General features: G+C 37.0%; 1 protein-coding gene across 2 annotated transcripts in view; it reads left to right on the top strand.

Moving 5' to 3' along the window:
• CNST (consortin, connexin sorting protein) overlaps positions 1–14417 on the top strand; it is a 126807-nt gene extending 112390 nt beyond the window's left edge. For both annotated transcript variants that reach the window (XM_007481517.3, XM_056816051.1), the window contains 2 exons: positions 8126–8261; positions 11722–14417. In XM_007481517.3, coding sequence (XP_007481579.2) covers positions 8126–8261; positions 11722–11927 — 342 coding nt within the window. In that variant the 3' untranslated portion in view covers positions 11928–14417. The remainder of the gene's footprint in view (positions 1–8125; positions 8262–11721) is intronic.
• The last annotated feature ends 2429 nt before the right edge of the window (positions 14418–16846 follow it).

Genomic DNA, 16846 nt, shown 5'->3' with positions numbered 1-16846 from the left:
TCCCAGTTACCCTGGCCTACAACCTCCATATCATCTTTAATTACTTAATCACACCCCACATATCCAATCTGTTTCCTAGAGTAATTCCTACTTTCATAGTACCACTCAAATGTTTCCTCTTCATTCCCACTACCCAGTGGAGGTACTATCCCACACCTTGGCTATTGTAATAGATTTCTAGTTAGCATTCCTATCTCTAGCCTATACCCAGTCTATTCCATAGTCCACTCATTTGCCAAATGATTTTCATAAAAGACTGGCCTGGAGAAAGGAGGAGCTGGGATCAAAGCTGGCATCAGGCACTAACTTGCTGTGTTATCTTGGGCAAGTCACTTAACCCCAATTGCCTAGTCCTCACTACTCTTCTGTCTGGATGCTAAGATGGAAGGGTGAGAGTTTAAAAAAAAAAAAGGCAGCAGATCTACTTAATAAAACTCTAGTGGCTTCCTATTACCTTCAGAATCAAATTCCTCTGGCTTATAAAAACCTTCACAGCTTGGCCCTTCACACGATTTTCTTACTCTTTAATTCTTTCTACATACTCTGTGTTCCAACAACAACAACCTTTTAACCATTCCTTACTCAAAACACTTCTGACTCCATGCTTTGTCACTGGCTAGTTGCCATGTTGGACATCATACTCTCCCTCACCTCCATAGCCTGCCCCTTTTTCCTCTCCTCTCTTGTTTCTTCCTTGGAATTCTCTTTGTCTTTCCCTTCTCTTCTCTCCATCTGTCTGTCTCTCTCTTTTCCCCCTTCCCTTCCTCCTCTCTTCCTCCGTTTCATCTCCCTCCCATTTCCCACCATCCCTGCTAATGTCATTACTCTGAGATCCCTTTCCTCTTACCCCCTATAGAGATCTCACATGTTCAGTTTTTCTTATTGTCTCTTCTGTTAGAATGTGAGCTCCTTGAGGCTAGGGACTATGTCCATGTTGGCAAAACTATGGCATGCGTACCAGAGGGGGCTGCTCCCTTCTCCCCCTCCATGCAAGCCTGAAGACAATTCTCTCATTACCCATTTCCCCTCTGCCCGGTAGCCCAATGGAAGCACTTCCTCCTTCCTCTGTCTGGGGTAAGGAGGAGACTCACATGGGGTGGTATGAGGGTTACAGTTTAGGCACTCAGTCTCTAAAAGATTCTCTGTCACTGGACTATGTATTTACCTTTCTTTGAATCCCCAGCACTGAGCACAGTGCCTATAACATAGTAATCACTTACTAATTCTTTGTTGATTAACTGACATACTCTTGAGAGGAGATGGGTATAAAGCATTTATATAGGATCTCCTTTGTGTCAGATACTATGTGCTAAATGCTTTACAAATATGATCTCATTTGATCCTCACACAACCTTTCTAGGTAGATACTGTTATCTCCATTTTATAGTTGAGGAAACCAAGGCAAATAAAGGTTAAGTGACTTGCCCACTGACACACAACTTATAAGTGTCAGAGGACACAATTGAGCTAAGTGTCATCTAGGCACATAGGATAGAACTCCTGGCCTAGAGTCAGGAAGACTCATCTTCTCAAGTTCAAATCCAGCCTCAGACATTTATTGGCCGGGTAACCCTGGACAAGTCACTTAATCCTGATTATGTCAGTTTCCTCATTTGTCAGAAGCTGGAGAAAGACATAGCAAACCACTCCAATAAACAGAAAGATTTGGCAACTGATCAGATATAGAAACTAACAGAAAGTGAAGACAGTTGTGCTTTCAACAGAAATTGTGAAATTAGAAGCAGGGGTGAAAAGAATTGACTTTTGTTGTAGGCATGCTAATTTTAAGACCCCTACAGAACATCCAGTTGGAAATGCTCAGCAGAATATAAGGAATATGGAACAGGAATTCAGGAGAGAGGCTAGAAATTAGGGAGTCATTTGCATAGAAATACCTATCATATCCATGAGAACTGACAAGATCACCAAGAAAGAGTAGGGAGAAAAGAAAATCAGTTCAGGAGACTTTTGAGTTGAAGTGGTAGGACATAAATGAAGATAAATGGTATAATTGAGAGGGAAATTAAGGGAAGAAAATATTCAGACAAAGATGATGATGAACATGGTCAAATACTTTTAAGTTCCAAACTATTAATAAAGACATATATTCAAATGTACAAACTAACAGGAAGAAAAAATGATTATACATCAAACTGTCAACTCCTAACATCTCAGTCTCAAAAACAAAAGTTAGATAGACCTATCTTTCTAAAAGTCTCCTCAGATATTCATGTGAAAGTCTCCTCAAAAAATCACTTCAGAATCAAAAAATTCCTTTTTCACCTCCTGGTAAGTGTCAAGTAAGATAAGAAATTCAAGACGGTTACTGTGAAGTGATGAAAATGCTAAAAATAGTCACTTATCTTCAAGATAATAAAAGCTAAAGAAGGGACTGCTGCTAATCATAGCCATGTACCTTTGACTTCAGGGGAAAATGTTTTTTTGAGGAAGAAAAGCCATCACAGTTATAATCTAGGAATATAATCACATTTGTTTTCCAAGAAAGCCATCCAAAGTCAATATAAGTACACAGGAACCTTTCATTTGGAAGATATTCCAGATATGGAGAGAAGGGCACATAAAACCAGAATACAGGAAAGAAATTATAAGAATAGTGTCAGGAAAGGTAAAGTCTAAAATGCCTTAAATCTTATGAAAAATGACAAAAGAAAATTTTTAGTTTCTTTAGTTTATGTTTAAAACAAGATGGCAGAATAAACCCACTACTTATGGCAAATAATATGATGGTTCTATAAAAGACTGAAGAAATTACTCAGTTCCTATTTCATTGCAGTTCAGGTCTCTGGAGTTGTCTAGACGCAGACAAATTGTAGTCGTGTTAACTGAAGTGACTTGCAGATAAAATCATGACTGGATGTTGATAATATGAAGAATGTAGAAAAGTGCCACTTTATTTTTTCCCATACAAGGACAGAATACAATCTCAAAACTATGGACCAATGTATTTGGCAGATTGGAAACACAGAATTGGAAGGAACCTCTGAAATCATTCAGTCCAACAGGAATCCTTTCCACAACATAAGTAGCACATGACCATTCTGCCTTTCATTGAAGACTTTCCTCTGAGGAGATCGTAACAATTACCTAACCAAACTTCTTACTTTATAAATAAGGAAATTAAAATCTAAAAGTACTAGTAAAATGATTTGCCCAAAGTGACACAACTAGATTAATCCCTAGAAAAACTCTAGACAGATTTTATGAGCACATAAGAAAAGCAACAATCAGAAAGAACCAACATTGATTCACTTAGAATGCCCTGAAACAACAGATTCATTCTCTCTGTCTGTCTGTCTGTCTGTCTGTCTGTCTCTCTCTCTCTCTCTCTCTCTCTCTCCCTTCCTCCTTCCCCCTCCCCTCCTCCTCTCTCCCTCTCCCCAACCAGTCATATGGAGAATTTTTTTCATTCACAGCAGCTCACATCTTAAGACCATCTCAAGAAGTGGTCTCAAACTCAAATACTAACAGGAGCCATTCAATTGGATATAAAGGTGCCTGTTGGGTATATATTGATTCGTAAGAGTGCATTTGACCATTTTCTATGTTCTATTGTGTTTTCATTTGCTTTGTTAAATCTTTCCCAATTTCATTTTCATCTTGTTTTGGTTCTACTCAGGAGTATTGCACATGTTCAGCCTCTTAGTCTTTAGGGGTAGAAAGGTTATGATGTGTATCAGAGAAAGAGGTAACTACAATGATGAAATACATAAATGGAAGAAATGGTGAAGTACTATGCTGACAATGCCCAGAGGGTTTCAAGGCAAAGTCTTGTTATATCCCTGTGAACAATAAGAGGAAATAGGTATTAGAAAACTTGTGGGTAGATTTATAGCAAACCGAACAACAGCACTGAATAATAAATGAATGGCAGCCCAATGATATGCCATAAAAATCTGCCCTTTGCCAGGTCCTTTCCAGTTTTTTTAGTGAGTTGGACAAATATAATTCATAACTTAAAGTTTTCACATACATCATATTTGAGCTTTATAACTCCATAAGATATGGTATGTTTTATTAACATTTAACAGATTAGGAAACTGAAACTTGGGACTTGCCCAAGGCCATAGGGATGCTATGTGGAAAAGTTTAAGAATTAAATCCAGAACTTGTGTCTAGTACTTTTTTCACTATTTCCCACGTTATCTCTATCATCTTTGAAGGATTATTGAAGGCAAGGTTAAAAAGTAAGAATAAACATTCATTAAGCAACTACTGTGGATTAAACATTGTACTAAGCATTTTACAAATATTATCTTACTTGACCCTTGCAACAACTCTGGGAGATACGTGCTATTATCTCTATTTTACATTTGAGGAAACTGAAGCCAAAATTAAGTGACTTGCTCAGAGTCACACTGCTAGTATCTGAGACCACATTTGAACTTGGATTTTCTTGACTCCAGGCCCTCCGTTCTATCCACTGAGCCACCTAGCTGAGAAATTTGTGGATAGCTCAAAGCTGGAAATAGCTAATTCAGTGGGAGATCAGAATCATGATTCAGAAAGATCCTGGATAGAGAACCAGGCCTGGAGACAGGAGGTCTAGGGTTCAAATCTGGCCCCATATACTTCCTAGCTGTGTGACCCTCAGTAATTACCTAGCCCATACCACTCTTCTTCCTTGGAATGATACTCAGTATTGATTCCAAGACAGAAGGTAAGGGATTTAAATTTTTTTTTTAATCTTGACAGGCTAGAAGATAGGCCAAAACTAAGCAGGAAAAAAATTAAGATTCATAATTCTAAAGTTCTATATTTGTTTCTTTTTTTTAACTTAACAGAAGGGAACGAGTAAGACAGTTCAGTTCATATAATAAAGTCCCAAAATTTTGAATGTATTAGAATATTTATGACTGTAGTGTGTGGTTGCCAAAAAAATGCCATTTAAGTCACATTCATACAGCCATGGTATCCAAAACAAGGAAGGTGATACCCAGTGTACTCTGCCCTCATTAGATGCCTTGTTCATTTCTCGTGAACACATTTTAGAGAAGGGCATTGGCAAGCCTGAGTGATTTCAAAAGAGGGCAACTTGGATGATGGAGGGATCCAATACCATGCCATATAAAAGATGAGTTAAAAGGAGTGAGGACCCAGAAACTACATGAACATAATATAAAATATACAAATAAAGTCAGATCTAAGTAATTGGATAATATTAATTATTCATGGATGGGCAGAGCCAATATAATTAAAATGACAATCCTACCTAAATTAATCTATTCAATGCCATCTTAATTAAATTATCAAAAAAAATTTTATTGAACTAGAAAAGATAATTCATCAAGAAAAACAAAAGATCAAGAATATCAAAATAATTAATTTTCTTTTTAATTAAGGGAAAGAGATCTAGCAATACCAGCTTTTAATTGTTGGTATAAAGCAGTAATTATAAAAACTATCTGGTATTGGCTAAGAAATAGAAAAATAGATCAATGGAACAGGAAAGATGTACAACAAATAGTAAATTATAGCAACTTTATATTTGACAAAAGCATAGATCCAGATTTCGGAGATAAGAAATCACTGTTTGGTAAAAAATTTTGGGACAACTAGAAAGTAGTTTGGCAGAAACTAGGTATAACTATTCTTACTAATCTTACCATTCATTAAGATAAGATCAAAGTGAATATATAATCTGGCCATAAAAGGGGATATCATAAATAAATTAGAAGAATAGGAAACATTACCTATCAGATTTATGAATAGGAGAGGAATTTGAGTCAACAAGAGATGGAGAGCATTGTGAGATTTAAAAGGCATAATTTTGAGTACATTACATTGAAACATTTTTGTATAAATAAATGTTGCCAATATTAGAAGGAAAGCAGAAAAGCAGCAGAGGGAAATTTTGTAGACAGCCTCGGAGGTTTCATCTAAAATATGTAGAGAATTTTGTTACATTTGTCAAAAGATATGAGCAGATAATTTTCAGGTGAAGACATCAAAGCCATATATAGGTATATGAAAAAATACTCTAAATTCTTACTGAGTAGTATCTCCCATCCATCAGATTGGCTAAAATGGCAAAAGAGCAAAATAACAAATGTTGGAGGGGATGTGGAAAAAATCAGGACACTAATACACTCTTGGTGGAGCTGTGAACTGATCCAATTGAAGAGCAATTGGAATTACATCCAGAAACTTCTAAAACTATGTATTCTCTGCTGGTTATTTTTCTCAAGATGATCAGAAAAAGAGAAAAAGAACCTATATATTCTAAAATGTTCATAGCAGTTCTCTTTGTGGTAACATAGAACGGGAAATTCAGGGATCATCAATTGGTTGGTTAATGGCTAAACAAGTTGTGTTATATGATTGTGATGGAATACTACTGTGCTGTAAGAAATTATGAACAGTCTCATTTTTAAAAATTTAGAAATAATTACATTGGATAATGAGCAGCAAAATGAGAAGAACCAAGAGAACATTATACATAGTTAGAAATTTAATACTTGAAAAAGAATAATTTATGAATGTTACCTCCAGAGAATGAACTGAAAAATGGAAACCCAAAAGAAATATCTGTCTCCTGGATAATTCCTTCTGTGATGTAGGGAAGGATGAGAAGGGTTGGGACACTTGTAAATAAATTGTATTAATATAAAAGAAAACAAAAGAAGTAGGTGGGGAGATTGGAGTAGAGCAGTTAGATGGCTCAGTGGATGGAGAACCCAACTTAAAGATGGGAGGTCCTAATTACAAATCTGTCCACAAGACAGTTACCAGCAATTGCCTAGCCCTTACTGTTGTTCTGCCTTGAAACAAAAACTTAGTACTGATTTTTAACAGAGAAGGTAAGGGTTTTTTTAAAGGTGGGGAGTGTTTGGCTGGAAAAAGAGATTTGGAGAATGAGTATAATAGCACTCTCAAAATATTTAAAATGTTGCCAAGAGTAAGATGAATTAGACTTATTTTTCTTGACTTTGAAAAGGTGAATTAAAAAAAAGAAGATGGAAAGAGATATGGGGTTAAGAAAGAACTTCTGATAATTGGAGCAAAGAATAAAATAGGATAGATATCTTATAAAGTAGGGAATTTTGGAAATATTCAAGAAGAGACTCGATTACTTGTCTGCAATGTTGTAGAGGAATTCATGCATGAAATAAGAGATCACCTTGGAAGCGAATGACTTAAGATTGTTGGACCAATGGTTAAATGTTTATACTTCTACTATGTTGCCATTAAACACAGTATCCCAGGTTAAGAAGGAACCTCAAATGCTAGAGCTAGTTCAACTCGTACATCCTTGAATGAATTTCCTCTCTCTAGACTTTATTTGAAGACCTTTATCAAGGTTAATGTGTTTTATATTAAATCTACGTCTTCCTTTTCTCTATCTACTACCCCTGGTTGCTCCTAGTTCTGCTTTTGGGAAAAGCAACACAAATCTAATAGATATCAGCATTTCAAAAACTTGAAAACCGATCTCATTCCTCTCATGTCTTTCTTCTCCAAGCTACACATTTCCAGTTTTTTCCACTAGTTTTCACATAGCATGATCCTTCACCATCAGTGTCCTTTATGTCTAGGGCATGGTATATCAGGACTGCCACCATCTAGTGCTAGAAATTACTTTTGTCTTAATGTAGCATTAGTTCCATTAGCTTTTTAGGTCCCCATATCACACTGTTGACTCACTGAATTTGTAGATCATGAAAACCCCCAAATCTATTTTTAAAAACTGCTCTCTAACCTTGCCTCCCTTTAACCTTGTTATTGGTTCTGCATAGCCTTATTAATGTGTTGATTTAGGAAGCCTCATAGGGTCAGATTTATCATTTAAAGCTCAGTTTCTATAGGAAAACCCAATTTGACTTCCATCATTTCAATTTATGCAACCCTTTAAAGGAAAATAACCATTAGCAAATGAACTATCTTTCTTGATATTTGACCTTTGGGATCTTTTGTGTTTGTTTCTGTTTCAACTTACAGATTTCAAAAGAGCAATGTCAAGTATAATTAATTCTATAAGAAAGTAACCAAGGAAGGGCCTCTCATTTTTTTCACCTCTACCCTAATAAATAATAAAATGTGTTATTAATATGATCATCAGTATGTTTTTCTTTGCAATACTTGAATGATCCTTCTTAAACTTCAACAGATTGTTCCAACAGAAGGATTGGTGTCTATATTAAAGAAAAGAAACAATAGTGAAGGAAATCAACTCACCCAAATGGAGCAAAAACCATCAAAGAGACGAGTGAGGTTCCAAGAAATGGAAGACTCCTTAGACCAGGGTAAGTTACAGATAATAAGAGGATTTTTAAAAGGAGATGTAAATTTAGCAACTTATTTCATCCCTACATATTCTTTTCAATCAAAAGAAGTTGTAAATATGATTTTATCGGTACAACTACTGATGGACTCAAGCCTTTGTAGATGATTTCTCAAGTTGCTGTGGCTAAAAAAAGATCATTCTATGACAGCAGCCTTCCCACAGGCACCTTTCTACACTTTGCTAGGCAGGAGGACAGTCTATCATTTGCTCTCTACTTGAACCTGTTTGTAACAGGAGAACCCAGGGTTACTGTCATTCCATACTGAGATATCAAAGGAAGACTTTGGGAGTGTAAATGTTTCTTTAAATAATTTTTATTTTGAGCATTTTGTTTGCCTATAACTAGAGATTATCAAAACAGCTTTTGGTATTGGTATGTGGCTCAGTGTATAAAAAGCCAGGTCTAGAGATGGGAGGTCCTGAATTCAAATGTGACCTTAGATATTTCCTAGCTGTGTGACTCTGGACAAGTCAATTAACTCCCATTGCCTAGGCCTTATTGCTCTTCTGCCTTGGAACCAATATTGATTCTAAGATGAAGGTAAGGGTTGGAGGAAAAATGGCTTTTATTCCTTTTATTATGGGGAAAAGGAAAAACATCTTCATAGAAAACATTATTTTTATTACTACTTATTGCACTTACTCTCATGAACTTCTTTCCCCTAAGATCTGGTTTAAAATGTTTCATTTCTTGTGAATGATGATTAATTTTTATCTCTCTAATTAAAATGAGCCTTAATAATTCACATATAGTTGTTCAGTCATTCAGTCGCACTGACTCTTCATCATCCCATATGGGGTTTTCTTGGCAAAGATACTGGAGTGATTTGCTATTTCCTTCTGCAGTGGATTAAAGCAAAGAGAGGTTAAGTGACTTCTCCAGGGTCATACCACTAGTGAATGTCAGAGGCTAAATTTGAACTCGGGTCTTCCTGACTTCAGGCCCAGCCTGCTATCCATTGTACCATCTAACTACCTCAATAATTCCCACATTACATTAATCTGAATATTTGTAGATTGTAAACTTTTTTCCAAGTTTTTGATCCTCTTCTAAAGTATATAAATGATAGCATTTCTTCTTAGAGCTCTCCAATGGATAGAATTCATTAGGAAGCAAATATTCTGGGATTTAAAATTCAAATAATTACCATCACCTTTATCATAACTTTATAATTTGGGATTTGCACGAATTGTCCTGAAAAAACTGATTTTTCCTTCCTAAAAACAGTCCTTGCAATTCATTCACTTGTATGAGATTGTGTAGGCCAAACAAAGTTACCTGAGGGTCAGGCATAGAAACTTAATAGGATGCCCCAGATCCCATGCTTTAAAGTTAAAGCATAATTTGAAAAATTATGCTTCTTTTAAAATGACTGTTTAGTTAAACACCTACATAATTTAGGAATCACTGTAAGTTAATGTAATTCTTAAAATTAAATCATGAGGCTGCTAGTAACTTTATTACATCGCAGTAGTGACAGTTAAGAGAGGGAAATGTAGGAAAGATGACCCTCACCCCCAACAGGGGATTCTTCCAGGTTCCAATCTTCTGCCAGAGTGCCAGAGAGCACATTGGTCTTACCTTATAAGCAATTTTCTCCACCTTATAGCTCTCTCACATCACATCTCAGGGACCAATCATGGTTCCTTAGTTTGCCTGGTACCACCCAGGGGGACAGTGCCTATGGGATCAGTTTCCCATCTCCTTGGTTTCAACTTCCTTTCTCTGAGGGTCTATCTGCACTTGCACATCTCAATGGTAAAGGATCTCCAGGGCCCTGATTGATTACATCAAAACAAAGTAACATAGTAGGGGAAGGAGTTCCTTTCCCACATTAGCAGACACTTGAATTAGGGTACAGTTTAAAGAACTGTGTCTGGCAGTGTGATATTTTTTAACTAAGCCACAGCTACTATTAATCACTATGTATCCCTGCTTCTGACTATATTTGAAGAACTTTCTGTCACTTGAGCAAACAGCAGGCCTCTCATCTACTCTTTGGCTATTAGAATATGGATTTGTAACTGAAAGAAACCTTTGAGATTGTCCTGTCCACCCCCCTAATTTTGATGAGATGATAAAGCTGAGGCCCAGAAAGGGGAATGACTTGCCAGATGTCACACAGGTACTAAAGAAGCAGGGCATTCAAACCTGGTGTCTCACTCCAGAAGCAGGGCTTGTTAATTCCCTTAGACGAAACTGCCTTGATAGCACTAAGAAGTCACTCTTTTAGCCAGTTCATAGCTTTGCTTAGTTTAGACATGTCCTTGAACTTCTTTTCCTTAAACTCCCTATTTCTTTCTCCTTCCTTGTATAGATCAGAAACATAAAAATAAGAGAAAAGATCATGTGCTCCTCAGCCTTTTCACTGATCTAATGCAAAAAAAAAAATTATGCTATCAATCCTTTCATTCAAAAGAGGGTGGCAACCCAAATGTCTAGCATACGGGGCCCTTGCTGAAACCACATACAATTTTAAGCAAGTCACTTCATTTCCCTGAGCTTCATTTTCATCATCTGTAGAATAAAAATAGTGATTCCTGTGCTGCCTGCTTTGAAGATCAACTGAGGCAGTGGGTATGAAAGGACTTTGTAACACCACAAACATCTCAGAAGAGATAAACCTTTCCTTCCTCTGAGCACTTTAAATATATGTGAATTAAGTAGAACAATTTGTAAACAGTTTAAACTTTATGAAAATAGTTATGCTGAAGTTTCCTAATAATGATCTAGAATTATGAAAGGCACATTTCTGGATAGACTTTTTTCTCAGCAGAATTTATAGGGACAGTAATTTCATTAGATTAAAAAGTGACAAGTAATACTTTAACAAAAATATGTTATTTCAGTTTAACTTCGCTACTCCATTATTTGTTATTATAGAGTAAAAATCTGTATAAAGATGCTTAGATCCCATTTAAGCACAATTTGTTTACTTAAGGAGCAAATTGAGTCCTGGATTTGGAGTCAGAGAACTTAAATTAAAATCCCATCTCTGTGTCATTTACCAGTGTGACCTTGGACAAGTCATTTATATGGACCTCAGTTTTCTCAAGTTTGGGGGTTGGCCTGGATAATTTAAGCTTCCTGGTTTCTTCATCAGTAAAGGAGAGGGACATGGTGACCTCTTTAAGGTCCCTCACAACTCTTCAGCTAAGTATGATCTTATAAACTGAGTAAGGTGCACCACATTGAAATAACAAATGAATGTTTGTAACATATAGGGAAAACTCTATTTCCATTGGTTCTCTATCAGCAAGCATGCTTTTCCTAGAAGCCTGGGAACATTAGAAATAGATAGCCTTTTCCTACTCAGTGAGCACAACAGACACTAAGTGTTGTGTATTGGTTTTACTTTGATGACCTCACCATGTTGGAAATTTTTATGTGACTCTCATTTATCTTCATGTTCTCACAGACGAAGTTGGTGGCGGCTCCTGTCTTTTACTGGTCTTGCTGTGTATTGCAACGGTTTTCCTTAGCGTTGGAGGAACTGCATTGTACTGTACCTTCGGTGATGTGGAATCACCTGTATGTACTGACTTTGCAGCCAACATGGATTTCTATTATACCAAGTTACTGCAGGGAATAACAGAACTGAAACACTGGATAACCTTCTCATAGCAGCCTTCAAGCCTCGAAGGCTGTTGGCAGTGAAAATCGAAGATATGAAAATACTTTTGACTTTGGTCACGTGTGCCACTTTTAGTGGGATTCCACAGACACCAGAGACTTCTTCAACAGAGACAGCCACCTCAGGGTGGAAGGATGACCAAATCCTGATGTCTCTGAGAGCACATCAGTATCTTCCGTGTCACTGCAAGTAGAAATGGACAAAGCATTCCTATAACCACCCATTTTTTGCCACTTTGATATGCTAACGGTTGAAGATCACTTTTAGTTTACATTTGTTTGTCCAAAGATGTTGCTTCCAGCTATCATGCAATAAGTCTTGTGTGTCATGAAAAGGAATTACCTTATAGTCTTAATGTCTTTTCAATTATACTTGGGAGCTATGTAATCCAGGTTTAGTGAATCAATGTTTGCAAAGTCCACACCCCGTAAGTGAAATAGTTGCGTGTATGTATTTGTCTTTCTGTCTCTATTCTCAGGCAGTTATTATGAGCAAATACCCAACACAGAATAATAATGATTATCATTATTCTTTTATCTTGAATATTGCTGTGCAGGCACAGATTTTTTTTTCCATTTTAACCATTGTTCGACTCTACAACTGTAGAAGAGAAGGCTGAGAGTGGACAGTTGAATTTCAGAAATTTGGCTCTGGCAGGGGAGCTTTGATAGCAATAAGCAGTTGACAATAGTTGGTTTCTGACTAATTCAATTAGATCAAAGAATTCCTGCTGCTCCTCAGGCTTCCAGGCCTAACCCAGGGTTAGAAGATGCTTCTAACATGGTTTCCATGCTCCTTAATGTCATGAATGAATGCTGTGTGTTCCAGTTTAGGCCTTTCATATGAAAAGCAAACCTTTTTTGGCAAGTGAGACTACAGCATTAAGATCAACGGTTCAGTATTAAGAAATAATGGCTTTTTACATTTGAACGTGCATTCGTAAAATGAATTTGAATCACTTTCTCAACAAAGGTTCAATCATTTCTGAAATTGATGAACTCCCCCCCCAGGTGGTAATAATAATGATGATGATGATGATGATGATGATGATGATGATGTGGAATTATCGCCCCCTGAGGCTCAATTGTCTTAACACTTGCCATTTCATATCATAGACAGCAATTACACATTACTGTTTAATGCAGAACATTACTTTCTGAATAAGAGTTAAGAATTATAATTTTCCAGAAAGTAATATTTGTTTTACTTTATTTTCATGTCAGAATCATCTAAAAGAGGAAGGGAGAAATCAATTTTATATTTCTATGTGTTACTGGCTGGTTCAGTGCCTCCCTTTGTGTTTCTGCTTATTTATTTAGATTAATTTTTAAGGGATTTTTTAAAAAATTGAAATGTTGCCGAGCATGCATTCAGTTATTTTTAAAACTATGTGTACAATTAACGTATCATTAAGTGTGTGTTTTGATTTCCTTAATTTCAGAGTGTTTTTAAACTTGTTTATTTTTAAATTGATTATTTGTTTTCACCTAAAAGTACTGTTTATCTTATCTGCATCCTGTCACCATATAATACCTTCAAGAGTTATAGGTCAGAGATATTTATTTAGAAGTGTATAAGATATTGAGATCATGAATCCTTATACTTCAGACTGATTTTATTAGAAGATATTTTAATGTTCTATTATAAATTTTAAGAGATTAAAAAGCCAAGGTGATTTTTTTAAAGCAGTTCAGTTGCACTGTATATCCAATTTATACTCAAATTCTATATAAAATGTTGATGGTACTCATTCTTATGTGGTTTTGTTGGTAAAGCCTAATAACAAGGGCTAGAGTGAGTGGCCAGTAACCATAGCCAGATGTCTTCTGTTTTGCTCTCAGTTTCTAATTATGATAACTGCCAGGTCTAACAATCTGGTAGATCCACATTAAAAAAAAAAGAAGTAAGGGTTTCCTCCCTCTTCAGAGTCACACAGCTGAAGCCCTTCTCTTTCCAGGTCATTTACTATTGGAATCTATAGGAAATCAGTGATGGCTATATTTGCCTTTTAGTGTATAGGGCCTTTTCCTTCTAGCATAGTTCCTATTGATTTGTTGGGAAGTTTGCACAAAGGATGGAGGTGAAAGAAAATAAGATGCACTGGTAAAATTGAACAAGTGGTGCTTAGAGAGTATGGATCATGGAAACAACCCTAAGTGGGGGAAAGAGGAGGTCAGTACAGTGTGGCCAGAGCACATAGATGCCTTGACTTAAGAATAGGCTTAAAATCTCAACAGAAAAAATTAGGGCAATTTTTAAAAAAGTCTAATAGCCATTTGTTGCATGACTTGGAGTAATTCCACTTAGTGATGAAAGAAAGGGCTGTTTAAAACTCACATGAAAAATTTCACCTAATTCTACAACAGTGTAAAATTTTCTGTCGTTTGAAGGTACTGAAAATTTGTAACAAATCTAATATTCTTGAAGAACTGTATTTGAAAGCATCTAGCTTGTGATTTAAACTCTTCAACAAACAAAAAGTGTCTGAGAGAATTTATTTGGACCCTTGGGTGCTGAGCGATTTTTTAATTTTATTATGAGTACCATGATGAGATGTTGAAAGTCTTCTGTTTGCAAAGATCTCTCTTTCACTGACAGCTGCTCTGCCTGAAATTCTATCATAAAAGAGCCATCCCTTCAAATTCAAGTTATTCTAAAAAGAAGTCAAGCCTCATTAGGGGGGAAAACACTTGTCCACTATGTGAGTTTTTAGGAAAGCAGATGGCACTGGCCAAGAATTACCGGGAAGGGATGGGAACGCTGCAGGTAACAGCTGTGTAGGCAGGGGGTGGGAGAATGCAGAGGAGGAAGACAGGAAAACAGACACACAAACTTTACCAGCTTCACAAATTTGGCTAATGTTGGACTCTCCATTATATCTTCAGAGTAATTCCAGACCAGCAATCTTACTCCATGTCCAATGCTATATATGCTATAGGCACAAAAATACTGATTTCGCTCTTTATTTCCTCTTCTGTCTTATTGATAATGTTTTCATTAAAAACCTCAGTGTTCTGGGATTCTTTGAAGAATTACCCACTGCTCTCCTAGCCAGTCAAGATGAGGAGAAGGCAAGATAGATACCTACAACACAGAAAAGGGATATATACTAGGGATACTTTTTAATACCACTTTTTACAAATGTATATAATTTCTTCCACAAAGTCCCTGGAGGCCAACTTAGGAGCCTCATCCTATCACAAAGGTGATCCTGCTCTGATACTAGAGGACTACATTACCAAAGCACAGACTGAGTACTGTCCTGGCCAGGGTGGGGAGGTTGGGGCAGGAAAAAGAGTTAAGTGACTTACCCAGCGTCACCCAGCTAGGAAGCATTTAAGGCCATATTTGAACCAGATCTTCCTGACTCCAAGCCTGGTACTGCTCTTATCCACTGATCCATCTAACTGCACCTCAGCACACCTTGCTTTCCAAGAACCAGCATTGCTAAATATGGGGATGTTCATGCCCAGGAGACTCTTTACTTAAAGAGTAGAGCCACCACATCTAGATTTCTGATATCACACCCCTAAATATGGAAATGGTACTGAAGAGAACAAAAATGGGCAAAGCAGCTGGATACAGAATGGTCCATGCGCCAGGGCTAAACGACTTGCCTAAGGTCACACAGGAAGTGTCTACGTTCAAATTTGAAACTAGGACTTCTCAACTCCAGGCTTGGTGCTCTATCCATTGTGCCACCTAGCTATACCCCCAAGTACCTAAAATATTTACAAGGATAATCTGCCTACACATAAACCTCCTTGATGAGGGTTTTAGAAAGAATTAGTCAAGGCTTTTTATCAGCAGTTCTCCTTGATAGTCAACGTATTTCCCATTACACACATGATTGAAAGTTTTATAGAATAAAAAGTGGTACTGTGCTTATTACTTACTGGATGTAAAAAAAGCATTTGATTCAGTAGAATAAAAGACCACCTAAAAGACTTTCCTTCAACAAAGTGTCTTCCCCATTTGTCAAACTATACTAGTCTCCTTAGAAGATGTAATAGATAACCTTGTTCAAGGATTCATCAAGCCCTAAAACATGTAGAATTATCCTTAACCAAGATGTTGGCCATCGTCATGGATAAAATCCTGCCTGGGGCCAAATTGAAGAGAAATCTCTGGTAGCCAGTGAGGTCTTCTAGGTGCCCTATTTGAGAGGCTTCTACATAAAGGATGCATTCACAGCAATGTGGAATACAAGAAGATGGGTTGATCATGTGTTGAGAAAATCTAAAGACAATTTAGAGAAGGTCCCCAGGAGGGAATCATGTGAGAGGACTGAGCCAAGAGTCACACAGTATTGATAATAGTGATCACAAGGGATACCCACATCAGATCCATTTGATCCGTCCTTTTTAACGTCAGCAAATTCCGCTTCAGTTATATGGGTTATGATGAAAGCCTTCAGGATCCAGTAAATGCAACTTACTAAGGGCACATAGCTGTCTTGTTTCAGTTCTACCCCCAGTATTTTTTTTAACTCTTACCTTCCATCTTAGAATCAATAATGTGTATTGGTCCCAAGGCAGAAGAGTGGTAAGGGCTAGGCAATGGGGGTCAAGTGACTTGCTAGGAAATGTGAGGTCACATTAGAGCCCAGGACCTCCCATCTCTGGGTCTGGCCCTCAATCCACAAAGCCACCTCCTCAAGCCCTGCCAGTATTTTTTTTTAATGTACTATATAATCCTTGGCTCTCAGCCTTCCAGCACCCATGTTTATTCTATTCAATAAACACTTATTAGCACTTAAGGGACAAAGCACTGTAGATAGGAAAACAAAAACTAAACTGAGCTCACAGAGTTTACACAATCTTATCTAAGGGGATAACCCATGGGCAAAGGTAACTAAATAATAAAGCAATTTGAGGAGCAAGAAAGTAGTAATTGGAGAGATCAGGAA

The sequence above is a fragment of the Monodelphis domestica genome, chromosome 2 (assembly GCF_027887165.1).
Source record: "Monodelphis domestica isolate mMonDom1 chromosome 2, mMonDom1.pri, whole genome shotgun sequence".
NCBI classification, from domain to species: domain Eukaryota; kingdom Metazoa; phylum Chordata; class Mammalia; order Didelphimorphia; family Didelphidae; genus Monodelphis; species Monodelphis domestica.
The sequence above is the reverse complement of the archived record's forward strand: the minus strand, read 5'-3'. Positions and strand labels throughout refer to the sequence as shown.